Here is an 18,716-nt window from a genome sequence, read left to right as displayed (position 1 = left end):
TTGCATATTTTCTTACTAGAAGAGTTTGAAAGCTACAGACTAGCACGCAAATGTAACATACTCTGTCGCAAGCCTAAGTTCAATATTTATCTTTCACTGAACGGACTTTATCACTGGGTACATTGAAAGCAATGGGCTAATAGGACATTGATGGCCAGTTTGAATCCAAATTCTGTGCTGTATAGCTACTTGTCAATGGAGACACTGATCTCTATATAGAATTATAACTTAACACAGGCAGCAGGCACTAGTTTTCTTTTAAAACTGAGAAATCTCAGGACAGCACGGTGGTGCAGTGGGTTAGCCCTGCTGCCTCACGCCGCCGAGGTCCCAGGTTCGATCCTGGCTCTGGGTCACTGTCCGTATGGAGTTTGCACATTCTCCCCGTGTCTGCATGGGTTTCGCCCCCACAACCCAAAGATGTGCAGGGTAGGTCAATTGGCCACATTAAAGTGCCCCTTAATTGGAGAAAGTGAATTGGGCATTCTAAATTTATTTTTTAAAAACTGAGAAATCTCGGCCATGGGCCAGAACCCACATTTAGGACACTACCAAGATTGAAACAAGCTGTCGAAGGAATCAAGAAGTAAATCAGGAAGCTGTTACTTGCTGACTGCAAGCCTGTCATCCAAAAGGCCCTGGAAATGAATAATTTGAAGCAAGCGCCAGCGCGATGAATAATTTATTCACTGAACCCTTTTGGTTTCAAGTGCTTTACTGTCAATTGAGCAGTCTGAGCAGGATATTAGGAAATGTAGTTTTGCAACTTGCCTCAAAAGACCCGAACAGCTGAATTAAAAACTGGTCAACATCTTTCATCAAGATTTTAACACTCCTTCACAGTTTGAACTGAAGCAGGACAGGCTTTTCTGAAGCAACATGAAAATATAATCAATAGATGAACTAATGTCACATCAATGCAAATAATCAAGCTTTGAGATGGAGAATATAAATTGCCAAGTTAGAAAAATATTCAGAATATTTGACACAGTGGCTCAATTACTCTACTTCGAATTCTGAACCTAATGATTTTGAGTTTTAAAATACTCTCCACATGCCTAGATGAGTGCAGTTCCAACAACACTCAAGAAAGCTTGACAACATCCAGGAGAAAGCAGCCCACTTGATTGCTCCCCTTTCCACAAACATTGGACAGTGGTAGCAGCGTGTACCATCTACAAGATACACAGCAAGAAATCACCAAGGTTCCCGAGGCAGCTCTTTCCAAACCCATGACCATTATCTCTAGAAGTAGAAGAGCAGCGGGAGATAAATCACTTGGTTGCATGGTGTACTGAAAACAACCTCTCTCTAAATGTCAGAAAGACCAAGGAACTGATAAATCGACTTCAGGAAGCGTAGCACGACACACACTCCCATCTGCATCAATGGCTCCGAAGTGGAAATGGTCGATAGCTTTATGTTCCTGGGGGTCACCATCATCAACAGTCTGCACTGGTCCGCTCACGTTGATGCAACAGTCAAGAAAGCCCAACAACGTCTCTGCTTCCTGTGAAAGCTAAAGAAATTTGGCATGTCTGCATCGACTCTCACAAACATCTACAGATGTGCCATAGAGAGCATCCTATCCGGCTGCATCACAGTCTGGTATGGCAACTTCTTGGCCCAAGATCGCAAGGAACTGCAGAGTGTGGTGGACTCAGCCCAACACATCACATAAGCTTACAATCCTCACATGGATGCTGTATACACCTCCTGCTGCCTCAGGAAAGCAGACAGCATTATCAGAGACCCCTCCCACCCAGGCATTGCCTTCTTCCAGACCCGTCCATCCGGCAGAAGGGACAGAGTCTGAAGACCTGCACAGCCACACATAGGGACAGCTTCTTCCCCACAGCTACAAGACTCCTCAATGACTCCCCCTCGGACTGATCTGTTCCCTGTAAGAACACTATTCACGCTGCCCAATGCTGCTCTTGCTCATGTATTAGCTTTGTTTGGCCCCTTGTTTCACAGCGCAACCAATCACTGTTTGTCGATGTACTCTGTTGATTATTCTTTTTGTCTACGATGTACGTACTGTGTACGTTCCATCAGCCGCAGAAAAATACTTTTCACTGTACTTCGGTACATGTGACAATAAATCAAATCAAAAGATACCTGGGGACATCAGCACCTGGAGGTTCCCGTTTAAGTCACTCACCATCCTGACTTGGAAATATATTGCCTTTCCTTCACTGTTACTGGGTTAAAATCCTGCAATTCCATCCCTGACAGCATGGCGGGTTTACCTACCCCTCAGAGACTGCAGTGGTTCAAAAAGGCAGCTCACCACCACCCTCTGAAGGGCAACTAGGGATGGGCAATAAATGCTGGCCGAGCCAGCGATGCCCACACCCCATAAATGAATTTAAAAAAACAAAGCTTTCAGATTATTGTAACATTTCATCAAAAGGCACAAAATAAACAGCCTGTTTAGCTCATCACAAATTGTGGATTTGATATCACAAGAGATCAAATTGGATATTTCAATCTGACAGTTAATTGCGCTGACCTTAGTTCGAATATAGAATTTGAACATGCACAGCTGCGAGTATTGTTATAAATAAAGAATCTGACAGCACATCATTTCTTAGTTTTCTATTCACATTAAAATGTTAAAACTAGAAACTCAGATGGGGCCTCACGGTAGCATGGTGGTTAGCATCAATGCTTCACAGCTCCAGGGTCCCAGGTTCGATTCCCGGCTGGGTCACTGTCTGTGTGGAGTCTGCACGTCCTCCCCGTGTGTGCGTGGGTTTCCTCCGGGTGCTCCGGTTTCCTCCCACAGTCCAAAGATGTGCGGGTTAGGTGGATTGGCCATGCTAAATTGCCCGTAGTGTAAGGTTAATGGGGGGTTTGTTGGGTTACGGGTATACGGGTTACGTGGGTTTAAGTAGGGTGATCATTGCTCGGCACAACATCGAGGGCCGAAGGGCCTGTTCTGTGCTGTACTGTTCTATCTTCTATCTAGATGTCACCATTGTCAATGAATCATTTAAAATTTTAAATCCCTGCAAGTCTTAACGTGCAATAATCATCATTCATGTTAAGTATACCTGCGTTTCAACTATGTGATGCACCTTAAATCCTTGAAGTGTACATTTAACAACGGCAACTAATGTCACAGATATTACTATATCATGTTGGATTACCTTATTCATAGGAAAATTGATTTATAAAGGCTTAGGGGTGTCTTGCTTCTTGTTATTAAACAAGAGTGTGGATACCATTCAACCACCTGACATGCCCATTACTCTTTTTGTGTAAAAGCTATAGAGAAGGGTCAAGGACTATAGTATAGAAAACCAATATACTGGTAGCCAATGCTTATGTAGTTACATTGTATATATTGTGTTGCCCTATTATGTATTCTCATGTATTTTCTTGAATTCTGTTTAATTCCCTTCTCTTCCCATGTACTGAATGATCTGTTGAGCTGCTTGCAGAAAAATACTTTTCACTGTACCTCGGTACACGTGACAATAAACAAATCCAATCCAATCCAATCCAGTTGGAAAATTTTGAGAAAAGAAAACCAAGAAATTATGATTTGGTAATGTCATAATTGGGTTTTTGGGCTGATAGTTTCACCATGCTGGAGAGCCTCTGGAATTGCACAAAAATCCTAAATCCCACTCCTGAACAAGGCATTTCCCATTTTTGTGTTTTGCGTGTGCAAGTTTTACATAGGCAGCTGGCCATTTAAATCATCTGCTCCCTGCACTCTGGTTGGAATTTGGAAGCCTAGGAGTGAGTCTCCTGAAGTGTGCAAAGTCAACCTGCTAAGGGCAGGTCTGAACTTGGCATATTTGGGAAAGGTACGGTACCCCTGTGGAATTTCTTAACAATTTTATTCACAGCCCCAGAAGTAACACAAAACAAATTCCCACTGTCTTCCCTTAACCCAAGTGAATAAGATGGTGGGCTTCCTGCTCTGTCAGGGCAATTATTTTTGTTTCTGCTGATTCTAGCACCCAGGTGCCAGTAAAAACTTTGCGCTGGAAAAAAGTGCGGAGCGCTTCATATGAAGGAACATAGAAGGGCATGGAAGCCTTGCACAGAGAGGCCCCAGACTCCAGTCGCAGTGAGCAGCCAGAGGTCAGAAGGACAGGGTGGAAAGGCTACTGCCCGCGCAGCAAGGAACAAGAGGAGGGGCGCTTCCCTATGGGAAGGATATACAGACCTGGAGTATCTTACTTGAATATGACAGAGAACCATTGCCAAAGGTATCTGAGGCTAAGCCATGATGTGGTGACAGACATATTTAACTTAGTGCACAACAACCACAATCCATCAACCCATGTCTTGCCAATGACTGAGAAGTTAACCATCACTCTCAACTTCTATGCCTCAGGGTCATTTCAGGGAGCATCAGGAGACTTGCCTGGTATATCCCAGTCAACAGCACACAGATACATTAAGATCTAACTAATGACTTGTTCACTCAGGTGGGAGAGTCACCTTAAATTCCCACAGATTTGGTGCCTCAGATGCAGGCAACCATGGCCTTTGCCCCATCAACATGCTTCCCTCAGGGGCAAGGTGTGGATTGCACCCATGTTTACACAAAGAACCTTAGTCAACATGCGGACACCTTGGTCCAAGGCTGTTCTACTCAGTCAATGCACAGGTGACCTGTGGTCACAACAAAGCCTTCATCCATGAGTATGAGGTTCACACATGGGTTCATCATATTACAAAGACGGATGGTAATAAGCCATTCACAACCTGGTTCTATCACATGGACACCATTGATTGTAAATAATAGGCCCATGCCACAAAATTGTTCATAATCAAATCATTCCCACAATGCTGAGTGTGACACAACATTGGACTACAAACCCTATACAGGCTAACAGGAGTGTAAGCTGTAGCATACAGGCAGATTAGGAACATGCTCATGAGGAACCCATACCTGTGCAACTCTTTGATAGAACTTGTGCATCATCAAGTCCAGCCAATAGTCCAGTTTCTGACATGGAAGTCACATGCGACTTTCCGTAGACCTCTACCTATTGCACAAAGCATATCCTGTGACATCTGGGGCGCGATTCTCCACTCCCCACGCCGGGTGGGAGAATCACGGGAGGGCCAGGCGATTCACGGCACGCCGCCCTGGCACCCCCCGCTTGGAGGATCGCCGCTCGCCGTTTTTCACAGCGACCGGCGATTCTCCGGCCCGGATGGGCCGAGTGGCCTGACGTTCCCGATCTGTTCATGCCGGCAGCAACTACACCTGGTCGCTGCCGTCGTGAACATGGCGCCAAAGGTTCGTTTGTGGCTTGTGGGGGAGGACAGGGGAGTGAGCACCACGGCCGTGCTCGGGAGGGGACTGGCCCGCAATTGTGCCCACCGATCGTCGGGCTGGCATCTCCAAGTGACGCACTCTTTCCCCTCCACCGCTCCGCAATATCAAGCCGCCACGTCTTGCGGGGCAGCGGAGGGGAAGACGGCAACCGCGCATGCGCGGGTTGGAGCCGGCCAACCTGCGCATGTGCGGCTGAAATCACTTAGGCGCCGCCGTCGCGTCATTCTCGGCGCGCTGCCTAGATTTACGGAGCGCCGCTCCTAGCCCCCTGGGGGGAGGGTGAATAGGGTGCGAGGAGCGGCCTCCGAGGCCGTCGTGAAACTCGGCCGAGTTCACGACGGCCTTCCCGATGCCACACGGGAGCGGGGAATTCCGCCCCTGGAATGCAAATGCAGCCAAAGTACTGGGACAGCAGATGTCCAATGATACCTGCATGATACATGACCTCCTGAGCTGCAATGCCTACACCTTGGCCAATGTATAGGTCAATGGGCGGCACGGTAGCAAAGTGGTTAGTACTGTTGCTTCACAGCGTCAGGGTCCCAGGTTTGATTCCTGGCTTGGGTCACTGTCTGTGCGGAGTTTGCACGTTCTCACCATGTTGCATGGGTTTCTTCCGGTTTCCTCCAAAAGTCCTGAAAGACGTACTTGTTCGGTGAATTGGACATTCTGAATTTGCCCTCTGTGTACCCGAACAGGTGCCGGAGTGTGGCGACTAGGGGATTTTCACAATAACCTTGTTGCAGTGTTAATGTAAACCTACTTGTGACAATAATAAAGATTATATTATTATAACTGCAGTGTGGGTGAATGCCTTGCACCCAGAATTCATGCTTATGATGAACCTGTTTCCCAGCATTTCCTCATGAAGTCTGATCATTGAGCTTCCCTGAAATCAAGCTTGGATGGACAATGAAAGATACAAAGAACATCTCTGAAATCTATTTGCTAGAGCAGGGAAGAAGCAGCCCTTGAAAGAATCACAAATAGGTAATAATCCTGTTGACTGCACATCGAACTCAGCATGCCGCCCTCATTATTATTTGTAACAATGTCCTTAATAATGTTCCCATTCTTTTTGAGCTCTCCGGTGTACAAACACACACCATGTCATGTACAAGTGTAAGTAAATACATTCAAGAAGTGTTCAAATGTTCCATTTGCAAAGTGAAAAGTGTAACTATGATGAATACTCGTCGCTGTGCAAGCTCCCATTGGGGATTTGCTTCAGAGTGCGGTCTCTGCATTTCTTCATGGGCAGCCGTGGTTATGGGCACATGTGCAGCAGACGAGGACTCTGGCAGGGGGGCTGGGGGGGTGGAGGAAGATGAGGGTGCTGGGGAGTTCTCACCCTCCTCAATTACCTCCATTGCTCTATGTTGGCCTTCAGGTTGGATTGATGGGGCTGGCTGCTGGTTTTCAACAGTCGTCCGTTCCAGCAACCACTGGGCCAATAGTGTGTTAAGGGTGCACAGTTCCTCATGTATGCCTTGGATGTCAGTGCTCATACCCTGTGCGGAGTGATTCAACTTACTGAGGGTGGTGTGTACCCTTTCCTGGCTGAGACTCTTCTCTTGCGTCCAGTCTGAGTGCTACTGCACATGTCTCCCAATGAGATTGATCAATCTCCCTTAGTCGAAGCACATGCGGTTGAGCCCCCCCCCCCCCCCCCCCACCGGGGGACAACGTACAGCTTTTAACAGGGATGGACCCTTCAAATCACAGTCTGAGAGCTCCCACTGCCGCAGACAACTCCACCAGATGTCCCACATCTGCTGGAGATAATCTAAATACTGCCCCCAAAGCATGATTCAGGTGTCTCCACATTTCTGCCCACTGGAGCGTCATTGTGACTTTCCTCCCTTGGGGGTGGGACTGTGCACAGATGTCGCCATCACCTCCTTCTGCGCTTTAGAAGGATTAGAGCTGTGACCTGCATGAGACACAATAATTTCAGATATGACCTTTCTCATGGTGAAAGTAAGCTATTACACGTCATTTCCTGAACCATGCTCACACTGCCCTCATGACATGACCCTATCCATGCAATCCCTCTCATTCCAACATTCTCTTGTGCTCAGTGGTCTGACATCACAATCTCCACCATGTGACAAGGTGATTTCAACACCGCCTTTATCATTTGCTCACAATGAATCACCATCATCAACAGACAGACGTCCAGGCACCCTGTTAATCTCCATGACCGTCTGTTCAATGGGCTGCGTCTCAGCCGGGCTGACCCACCCCAGTCTGGGCCATCTCCGTGACATTCTTCACCCTTTTCAGCTGCATCAATATCATGAACTGATGTTAGCCTGAGATATAGTGCATGGAGGTATATTGCTCTTCAGTGCCTCTGTGACTCACAGAGCTCATTCACATGTGTTCTGGCCACACTTCCATAAGCTGTGTACACATAAAAGCCTCCAAGCTGAAGCAGAATGTGTACCAGGTCCTGCACCTTAGTTGCAGCTTGCACTCTCCTTTGGAGCTGTGTCTGGATGAGCCAAGCTACTCACCTTGTTGGAACTCAGCAGGATATTAAACCTTTCCCTGCACTGAATACAGGAGCGCTGATGATCACCTACTGCAGCTGTTTGAACCTGGGCTTCCTTAGCTGCTGCAGGTAAATTACAGCGGCCAGTTTGTGTGAGAACTGGTCTCCTCTTCCACAAAAACGTGACAATCCTGGTCAGGAAAGCACAAGGCAGCTGGACCTATCCCTTCCCCCACATGTGACATTCTATCAGGAAAAATGTAAAGTGAAAAGGACCATGAGCCAATAAAATTATAATGCGTTCATTCACTTTTGTGTGCTTAGATGCACTAACCATTTTCACCACATCAACACTGAATACTGGTCGGGTCTGCTGGAGAAAACGGCTCTGAGCAAAAGCTTGGTGCCTCGCATGATGCACTTGTGATTCCAAGGTAGCATGGTGTACTCTGTAACCACGATTGGAAACCACCCTTTTAGTCACATTGTTATGCTGTGAGTGTGCAGCTGTGAGGGACCTGGTCAAGTGTGGGCACATCCTGATCGATGAGTGGCAGGAGGGCAAGTGGATGGGAAAACTCGCATGGCACTGTTAATCACCCACTCAGTCCTGGCAGCTCACTGCATGGCTGCATGTTAACTGTACCAGGTAGTGGTGGCAAGACAGTGCCATCTCCATGACTATGTCTTGTGGACTCAGTCCATTCTTTCAGTGGTTCAGCATTGTGCACTTCGACAAGGCAGCAACAATGACAATTCTCCCAAAGGGAAGCCTAAGATGGGCAATACTTTCCAGGGTCATCCAATAGTTGGACAACATTTACAGCTTGACACTTACCAGACAAGGCAAGGATGAGGCACAGGAATGTCACCATTGACAACCTACCTCTCAAATGGGTCTTTTTGAAGGCCCTCTTTTCATCTGTGTCTGAGTTGCCTACTCCGCACCAGGCCTGTCTCCAACCTCTCACTACATCCGGGGTTACCTGCCCAAACTTGTATTTGAGCTTATTCCCCCCCAGACCCAAAATTGGAAGTTCAGTCAGCCATTTTTAAAGTTGGGTTAGCGGAGCAATGAACTCCCCCGTCTCAGTGAGCCTAACCCAGGAATGAAAATCTGGGTCTTAGTGTTTGAAAGAAGAAGAAAATAAAGAGATTAGGACCTCAACAATTTTGAGGAACAGAGAAAGATTGAGTTCCAGAAGACATTGCAGATGTGTTGGATGACTGTATAAGAGAAAATGGTCTTAATTGCAACATAGTAATGAAACATATAACAAAGTGGCCATGTTTGCTTTGGCTCAGAAGAGGAACTTATTATATCGGATTCCTCCACTTTTTTTAAAGTAAATTTAGAGTGCCCAATTTTTCAATTAAGGGGCAATTTATCGTGGCCAATCCACCTACCCTGCACATCTTTGGGTTCTGGGGGTGAAACCCATGCAAACACGGGGAGAATGTGCAAATTCCACACGGACAGTGACCCAGAGCCGGGATCAAACCTGGGACCTCAGCGCCGTGATACAGCAGTGCTGACCACTTTGCCACCGTGCTGCCCAGATTCCTCCACATTTTTGCATTTCCACTGTTAGTAATAATGAGTCCATCCACCCACTTAAGATTATGAAAAAAATAAGAGTAGGCCAAATGGCCTCTCGAACCTAATCCACCATTTTTCATCATTGATCCTCAATCTCCACTCTATTTTCCTGCCCTATCCCATATCCCTCTATCCCCTTAGCGCCCAAAAATATACAGATCTCAGACTTGAATATACTCAACAACTGGACAACCCACAGCCCTCTAGAAGCGGAGAATTTCAAAAGAATAAAAAAATTATATCAGTTGTAAACAGTCAAACCCCTTTATCCTAAGACTACAAACCCGAGTCCTAGAATCTCCAGCCAAGGAAAGAGTCTCTTTTTAATGCTGGGCAGAGACGAGCAGAATCAGGTGCTGCTTGAAAGCCATTAAAATAATGTGGTAATCACAGAGTGATCTTACAAGGCAGTGACAGTACATGGGCCACAAGTACATTCATTCAGAATAAAATAATTTTCCTTCCTAATCAAAGTTCCAAATTCCTTTTGCGTTCTTTAAAGCTGAGTGCCCAATAACTCCCCCACTCCATTCACTGGTGTGTCGGCGAGGGCTAGTAGGAATTCTTTTGCAAGCCGAAGCCCAGAAAATTTGATGGGATCAGCCAGAGAGGCCCAAAGCCACTCTGCAAAATTTTAGACATATTGCTCCCTGGAAGAAAAATCCTGGTTATTTTCTTGCGCTTATTTGGTAAGTCCCGAGGTGTCGTCACCAAATCAACTTCCATCCAATTTTGATAGATCTGTGAATCGAGCCAATTTGATTCGAGTTTCAAAATATAATATTTAAAACAGACAGCCCAATGTTGACCTTTAGATGCCGCTTCAAATATTTCTTCCCTTGCATTAACTCCTCTGACATATCTACTGATTCCTAGCCATCAGCCAGTTTCCGATCTATTACCAAGGTTTATTCTGAATCTCCAAATTTTACGCTTAGCAAATAGCTTTTCATGTAGAATTTAACCAAATTGTTTTCATGAGCACGGGCAGCACGGTAGCATTGTGGTTAGCACAATCGCTTCACAGCTCCAGGGTCCCAGGTTCGATTCCGGCTTGGGTCACTGTCTGTGCGGAGTCTGCACATCCTCCCCGTGTGTGCGTGGGTTTCTTCCGGGTGCTCCGGTTTCCTCCCACAGTCCAAAGATGTGCGGGTTAGGTGGATTGGCCATGATAAAATTGCCCTTAGTGTCCAAAATTGCCCTTAGTGTTGGGTGGGGTTACTGAGTTATGGGGATAGGGTGGAGGTGTTGACCTTGGGTAGGGGGTAGGGTGTTCTTTCCAAGAGCCGGTGCAGACTCGATAGGCCGAATGGCCTCCTTCTGCACTGTAAATTCTATGATAATCTATGATAATCTATGATGAGTCTGTATACATAATCCTCAAATTTACAATTATTCAGCAGTACACTAAGGTCATTCCCCTTGATACAACTAGGTAATGGTGATTCCATCACGCTAAATGGTTGAAGAAATTCCACATTTGGGAAACAAATAAGTGTGGTAAGATTGTGCTGTTATTGGTCAGAGCTGGAGGAAGGCCAAGAAAACACAAAACATGCAATTAAGGATTATCCTGTGTCGTTTCTAATCTGCAAGGTAATGAGAATAAAGAGGCTGCGACATTTGGAAATCTTGTGCTGTTTTATAACACAGGAAGAATCACAGTACTTTTTTCAGGGTAATAAAAATATATTTAAATATGAGGTGGTTAAATCTTGAAACTATTATTGCATAGTATTTACAGCAAAGAAACAAGTCCACACTGGTGTTTTAAGCTCCACACGAGCCTTCCCCCACTCGTCTTCACCTGGCCCCATTAACATTCCCTATTGTTCCTTACTCATTCATATGTTTATCTAAAATTTCCTCTGAAATTTATCCATGCTATTTACCTCAAAAACTCCTTGTGATGGTTGTAACAACATTCTACTCATATCCCGAGTAAAAAGCATTTTCTGAATTCCCTATTTGATTTATTAGTGACTATTTAGTATTTATAGCCCCTAGTTTTGGACTCGCCCACAATATGTCTTCTCAACACCAATCCTATCACTTTGATCATCTTAAAGACCGCCGCCATCGGGCCACAGCTGAGTATACTTTGAGATACAAGTCCCAGCCTGTTCAGTCTTTCTGGATCAATTCCGATAACATTATAATACATTTTTCCTGCTTTTCCCCCTGTGTTTTATATCCTTTTTATAACATGAAGAGCAGGACTGTTCAAGCAACCATCAAATAAATAAATGGTTTATAATCACAGAATGCTTACAGTACAGAGGAGGCCATTGGGCCTGTTGTGTTTGTGCTGGTCCTCTGAAGAAGTGCCATTTAGTGCCACTCACCCGACATCCCCCCCCCCCCCCCCCCCCCCCAGACCCCTGCAATTTTCTTTTTCAGTGAAGAACCCAATTCCCATTTGAAAGCCTCAGCTGACCCTGCCTCCATCTAATCAAGTGATTACATTTACTGAGGCCACTGAAGTAGACAGTGTTTGAGACACGTCTGTGGTTGATGAGTTCAGTTACCTCCCCTACCCTCAGGGTGGTGCTATCATTGGCTGTTGTATAACTCAACGGAAGTGAAAAAATGTCCAGCAAATTGTGTGTACACATATTTTATCGTGGCTGTGACATTCTTTTTTAAGACCGTGAGTCATGCAATGCGTTATTTTAACCAATGTACAACATAGCATCAGGGTCACTGAGTCACAGTGATTGAGCACGTTAAGTGGCCCTGATTACTATTTTAATTTAGGCTAATTATGGATCTGAAGTTATCAGCTACATTTTTAAGCACAAGTTACAATGGAGTATGGTCGAGAAGATATTCCATGTTGCCGGTAAAAAGGAATAGGATGTCGGTTCTCTGTATTGCAGCGTCAGAAAGATGAGACAGATTGCATTGGCTATGCTATTGAGAGGATAGCCCTGTGACTTGGGATCTGGAATCATGGGCTGTGAGAGAATTCAGAAGTCTGCAGATCTGGGATCACTGGAAATGGATCTCTGGCATTTCAGGGCACAGGGAGGTAATGGCGCTTGGAAGCTCCGAAGGGTGTGTGTTGAGAATGTGAAGGGTGTTGTGGCAAAACTGTGGTGTCGTGGGAGTAGGAAAGTAAGTTAAAATGCAATCAACTAAGGTTTAATGTTTAATCCTTGTCTCATTATAAATTATTCAGACACTGAGCAGACAAAGGCACAATGACTTCATTATCTCAGTCATACTTTTGAGTCGTGAGCTGAAGGGTCAAGTTACTCTCTGTGGGGAAGGAAAGGGAAGGAATTGAAGGGAGAGGGGCCAATAATGCATGTCAGAAGCCAGTGAGCAAGTCTGTCAGCTTCTCTGTTGGGCCAAGGTAGAAACCAGTAAATGAAGAAACTTGCAACCTTCCAAAGCAAATATTAAGAATCATAATAGTTGTAAATGTAGAAACACAAATCCACAAGTCCAGCTATTGTGCACATAGTACGAATAATTATAACATGCTTTCATCCAGTTCTTTCCAAAATGTAGGAAGGTTTCCTTGTGCTGATGTTTGCTTTCATGTTATTGCCACTATTCTTAATACTGATGGCTCACAGAGGGCGGGATTTCCAATTACCCGACACCGATTACGTAATTGGCGACTGGGCGGAGAATTCATTTTTTCCACCAAATCAGCGTGGCGCCTGTTTTACACAGGTTGCGCATGCTCCGGCCCCTCCAATACAGCATCATCGCGGCACGCGGCTCACACTGTTGGGATGGCCTCAGAACGTCACCTGAAGGCTCTCCCCCAATGCTCCGCCCTCGATGGGCCGAGTTCCTGACCGCGCAGTTGACGTGTGGTCTCAGTGGTCAGGAACCCGGCAAGGCGGCTCCTGACTGTGTCCAGCGCTTCCACAGTCAGGCAGAGCATGCTGCTGGCTGGGGGGGCTTCGGCAAGGGTTGAGGACCTGGTGGGTGGTGGCCAGGGGGGCACTATTTGACAGGTCGGGTTCACGCATGGCTGGCGCTTTGTTGTATGGCAAGACCGCTGCAGGTTGTCACATGCACATGCGTGGCTTTGGATTCGGCAGCTCTACGGCTGTTTATTTCGTGGAGACCGGACATTTTATGTGGCCGCTTGGCGGATCGGTGCTGGGGCGCGCCGATTTTTCCATGTAAAATGCCATGGATCCTACGGATATAGCCTCAAAATCGGAGTATCCAGCCCAGAATCTTTACAGGCAGAAGGAGGCCATTTGGCCATCAATGCACTGATTACATAGAACATACAGTGCAGAAGGATGCCATTTGGCCCATCAAGCCTGCCCCGACCCACTGAAGACCTCACTTCCACCCTATCCCTGGAACCCAATAACCCCTTCTAATCTTTTTGGTCACCAAGGGCAATTTATCATGGCCAATCCACCTAACTTGCACGTCTGTGGACTATGGGAGGAAAACAGAGGACCCGGATGAAACCCACGCAGACACGGGGAAAACATGCAGACTCCGCACAGACAGTGACCCAGCGGGGAATCGAACCTGGAAATCTGGCGCTGTGAAGCCACAGTGCTATCCACTTGTGCTACCATGCTGCCCTGGAAGAGCACTCTATCTCATCCCACTCCCCTGCCATATCCCCATAACCTTGCACATTCTTTCTTTTCAGATAGCAATCCAATTTTTGAATATCTCGATTGAACCTGCTTCCATAACACTCTCAGAACGTTTGTTCCAGACTCCAAACACCCTCTGGATATTTTATTCCCCCCTCGCACATCACTTTTACTCCTTCCGCACGTTATTTTGAATCTGTGCCCTCTAGTCCTTGATGCTCTCGAGTGGGAACAATCTATCACTTTTTACCTTGTCTATACCCCTTAGGATTTTGAATACCTCCATCAAGTCTCTGCTCAGATTTATTTCCTGCAAGGAAAACTCTCTAATCTATCCTCATAACGATAGTTATTTATCCCTGGAATCATTCTTGTGAATCTCCTCTGTACACTCTCCAATGCTTCAACATCGTTTCTTAAGTATGGTGCCCAGAACCAGATGCAGTGCTCCAGATTAGGCCTAAATAGTGTATTATACAAGTTCAACATGACCTATTTACTCTTGTACTAAATGCATCTTTTAATCAAACCCCCAAGATACTGTATCCTTTATTCGGTGCTCTCTCACCATTCCCTGCCATCTTCCATGACTTCTGCACATATACACAGAGGTCGCTCTGTTCCAGCAACTCCTTTAAAGTTTCTCCCTTTATTTTATACTGTCTCTCCATATTCTTCTTGTCAAATTGAATCTCCTCACACTTCTCGGTGTTGAACTTCATCTGCCACTTGTCTACCTAATCAGCCAACATGTCTATACGCCTTTGAAATTGAAGACTATCCTCATCACAGTTGACAATGCTTCCAATCTTCCTGGCATCTGCAAATTTTGAAATTGTGCCCAGCAGATCACAGTCTAGGTGATTAATGTACATCAGGAAGAGCAAGAGTCCAAACACTGACCCCCTGGGGAACTCTACTACAAACCTTTCTCCAATCTGAAACACAACTATTTATCACTACTCTGTTTCCTGTCATTCAGCTAATTTCTTATTCAAGTGCCGACCTTCCCTTTTATTCCATGAACTAGAATTTTGTCCACAATTCTGTTGTGTGGCACTCAGTGAAACTTACCATGATATCACCTTTCAGCAGCTGGGCTGGCTCGATCGAAATGCAAATTCTGCTTTGATTTTCTGGCCCAACATTACTGAAAAAAAAATGGAAAATGAAAGATGTCACAGAATCATATAATTATTTCACAACACAGAAAGGGGCCATCCACCCCGTCATGTCAGTGACCTTTACACAAGGGTGACAATACTAAATCTGAAAAGTAATAAGAGTTACAATTGTGAATGCAAAACTTACTAGATTCCTGACGTGTAGACTGGTTGCATTGCTTGGTAAATCTTTAGAAATGGGCGACAAACTGTAAAATAAAAAGTGAGAGTTTCTTGCATTTAATACTTTTGATATTGTTTGCCTGCAGTAAGTGAAATATTAAAGTGCATGGATAAGTATATACTGCTTTTAACCATAATAAATCGATATTATCTTCCAACCATCAAATTAGTTTTGCAAAGGAATGGTAACGTGATGCACAAAACCTGAAATAGGATTTCTGCAAAATAATTTATTGCGCTCAATGTGCATTAAAAAAAAAATTGGAAGGTCATTTTTTATCCCAATTAAGGGGCAATTTAGTGTGTCCAATCCACCTACCCTGCACATCTTTGAGTTGTGGGGGTGAGACCCACGCAGACATGGGGAGAATGTACGAACCACACGGACAGTAACCCAGGGCCGGGATTGAACCCGGGTCATCAACGCTATGAGGAAGCAGTGCTAACCACTGCGCCACCTCGCCATTTGTTTCCTCATTCTAGTGAAAAGATTAATTTCTCTTCCTAGGCGCACAAAATATGATTTAGAGACAAAAGTTCCAAATTTGCACTGGCTACAATCCTGGCACTTGCATCACAATCTTGAGCACCAGCACTCTCAATAACAGGCCCAGCCAGGGTGGGATAAGGAGTAGAGCAGCTGCACTGCATGGGGCCAGCAAAGGGCTGCCTACACAACTTGGAGTAGATCTTGGCCCTCCAGCCATACGTGCTAGAAACCCCAGTGTAATTTTTCAATGCCTGGGCCCAGTGTGCCAGCTTTGAAACCTACACTGGATACAAGAATACAGAACAACCAGCTAAGGGAGCCACTGTTATTGGCCTTGCCTCCTTCTCATCATGGATCCTTTGTTTGGGGGTATCAGAAGTACAGAAAAAGTCAGGAATATCGTGTCTTCAGGTCCCACCAGAGTCAGAACAGGTATCTGCCGGAATGCCCAATGTTATATGTTACTCATTTGCTTCTTACCAAGATGATCCTTTACTCCATGTTGATTAACACTCATAGGGGCTGGTTTAGCACAGGGCTAAATAGCTGGCTTTTAAAGCAGACCAAGGCAGGCCAGCAGTGCGGGTTCAATTCCCATACCAGCCTCCCCGAACAGGCGCCGGAATGTGGTGACTAGGGGCTTTTCACAGTAACTTCATTTGAAGCCTACTTGTGACAATAAGCGATTTTCATTTCATTTCATTTAGTCTTCCAATTAAAGCAAATAATTTACTGAGTAATGTTAACAAATAAACTGTGAGTTTGTTCTCTCTCAACACTTATACTAGATATTAAATAAACAAGATTGAATATGAATTAGCTATGATTAACAACACCTGCACTCTGAGCTATCTCTCTCTACCTCTGGTCACTAGTCATTACACACACAAAGAGGCGGGAACTTTGCTTGAGTCTGTTTTTATACCCATCTCTAGTGCCATCTAGTGATTACTTAGCTGTTATGTCTATTCATTAACCCCCTGTATACATACAGATATGCAGATCACTACACCCATCAATTCAGCCTTAGATGCTTTTACAAGTCTGCAATGTATACCTCAGTTTCGATGTATGGTTGATGAGGATTAGACAACAGTGAAGGAAAAAACCAATAGAGTTCCACAGTTGTCAGAAGTAAGAGACGAGCAATGCTCCAAAACTTTCCATCTGTCAGTTGACAGAAGTTATTTTTAATCTGCATGATCTGTGATGTGATTAGTTTCACGAAATTAAGGACAAACTCAGGATTTTTACAATAATACTGAAGAATCAGACAAGACTTTAGATAAATGTTTATTTCTTCCAATAAAGCATTAGCATCATTCATAGTGCTTTCAGCTTTTTAATTTAGTTGAAGGACAATCATCAATTTTGCCAGTATTCATCATGTGAGAAATATTTGGCATTTAAACCTCAAAACAACAATTTTGCGTTTTGATCACACTTCTAAAATTAGTCTGATCATTTTTAACTTCAGTTTGGCGGCACACAGTTTTCTGAAGAGAAATCAACTGGTTCTGTCCAACTGATTCTGGCTAAACCAGCTTAAGAATCATGAAGTTTCAGCACCACAAACTACAGTATAACATAATCATGCCGATGAGGCAATTCAGACACTCAGAAAAAAAAAAATGGGCTTATCTTGCCCTTTTACAGTTATGTCATTCAATATCAATTTTCCCATTTTTCACCTATTTCAAAGTATTACCTCCTCCAGTATCAAAGCTGGGAATGCCATGCAAAATGACAAAGTGCAGAAATAAGGGAGTGGTGTTCATTTTCACTGAACCGGACAGCAGACCATTTAAAAAATGGACATACCTAAGGGGAAGAACACATTGTAAAGTTAGTCTGACCTGCTACACTTATTATTTTCTTCAATCTTTCAAGTAACAAAAGTGTATGCACTTAGAGCGTCATAAATTAACAGCTGAGAGATGTACTGGGTAAAGAGTCACTACAGCCATACACAAGGAAACTGTTTGAGGAAAGAGGCCCCTTCCAATTATAAAGTATAGGTGATTGGAATGAAGAATGAGCAATAATGATCTCTTGAAATTTGTTTGTTTAGCTTAGGGAGTCAGAAAGCAAAACTGGCATTTATCTTGCACGAACTACAATCCTTGTTTCCAGAAAAAAGATGAAGAGCATGGTAAAGAGTGCCCAAGCTTGCGTCACTGACTGTATGGGGCCAAGTTCATAGGTTTGATGGTCTTTTTACTCTCTTCTTTTGAAATATTTGCCCAATGTAAAAGTACAAACATTGATACAAACCGATGTGCATCAGGACCTTTAATTACTACACTAAAATAGAACACCAAATATAAAAAATGGTTTATTTCAATAAGAGTTTTTCTGTGGTCATGTCAAATTTAGGTCTAACATGTGCCGGCTGTAATTTATCACTTTAAGAGCCGGGAGGGCGTCAAATTTATGATATGTGCTTGCTCAGGACATCCATATCCTTGAAAAACCTATTTCAAAATCTTGGTTCATTGTCATTTTTGAGAGTCAAAGCCTATCAAGTGGTAACAGGCTATGTTACCATTAGTGCAGTTCCAAAAAGACTGAGCATGTTTTCAACGGACCCTTCTATTTTCCTTGTAAGTTATGAAGTTTACTTAAAATCACTGATTTATTACTTGGGCTCCAACCAAAATGCACTAAATGCCATTGTACGAATTAGGAGCAGCAGCAGGCCATTTGGCCCCTCAAGCTCACTCCACCACTCAATAAGATCATTAATGCACAAAAGCTCCAGTATTGTCAGAATGGACACTGGTGACCTAATTTAGGATGTGTGTCCCCAAGACGTAACTGTGACCCTTCACACAATGATTGGTGCTAAACTAAATGGGAATTTTTGAGACTGTTCCCAGAATGCCA

The 18,716-nt window shown here is 44.5% G+C and overlaps 1 protein-coding gene across 7 annotated transcripts in view; it reads right to left on the bottom strand.

Annotated features, from left to right (window-relative positions):
- Window positions 1-18,716, bottom strand: part of LOC119966295 (tensin-3-like) — a 533,488-nt gene that overhangs the window by 138,854 nt on the left and 375,918 nt on the right. For all 7 annotated transcript variants that reach the window (XM_038797763.1, XM_038797764.1, XM_038797766.1 and 4 more), the window contains 3 exons: window positions 17,539-17,651; window positions 15,306-15,366; window positions 15,069-15,144 (listed from right to left, as the gene is read on the bottom strand). In XM_038797763.1, coding sequence (XP_038653691.1) covers window positions 15,069-15,144; window positions 15,306-15,366; window positions 17,539-17,651 — 250 coding nt within the window. The remainder of the gene's footprint in view (window positions 1-15,068; window positions 15,145-15,305; window positions 15,367-17,538; window positions 17,652-18,716) is intronic.

Source organism: Scyliorhinus canicula, chromosome 5 (assembly GCF_902713615.1).
Source record: "Scyliorhinus canicula chromosome 5, sScyCan1.1, whole genome shotgun sequence".
Lineage (NCBI taxonomy): Eukaryota > Metazoa > Chordata > Chondrichthyes > Carcharhiniformes > Scyliorhinidae > Scyliorhinus > Scyliorhinus canicula.
This window is presented reverse-complemented; position numbering and strand designations above follow the sequence as displayed.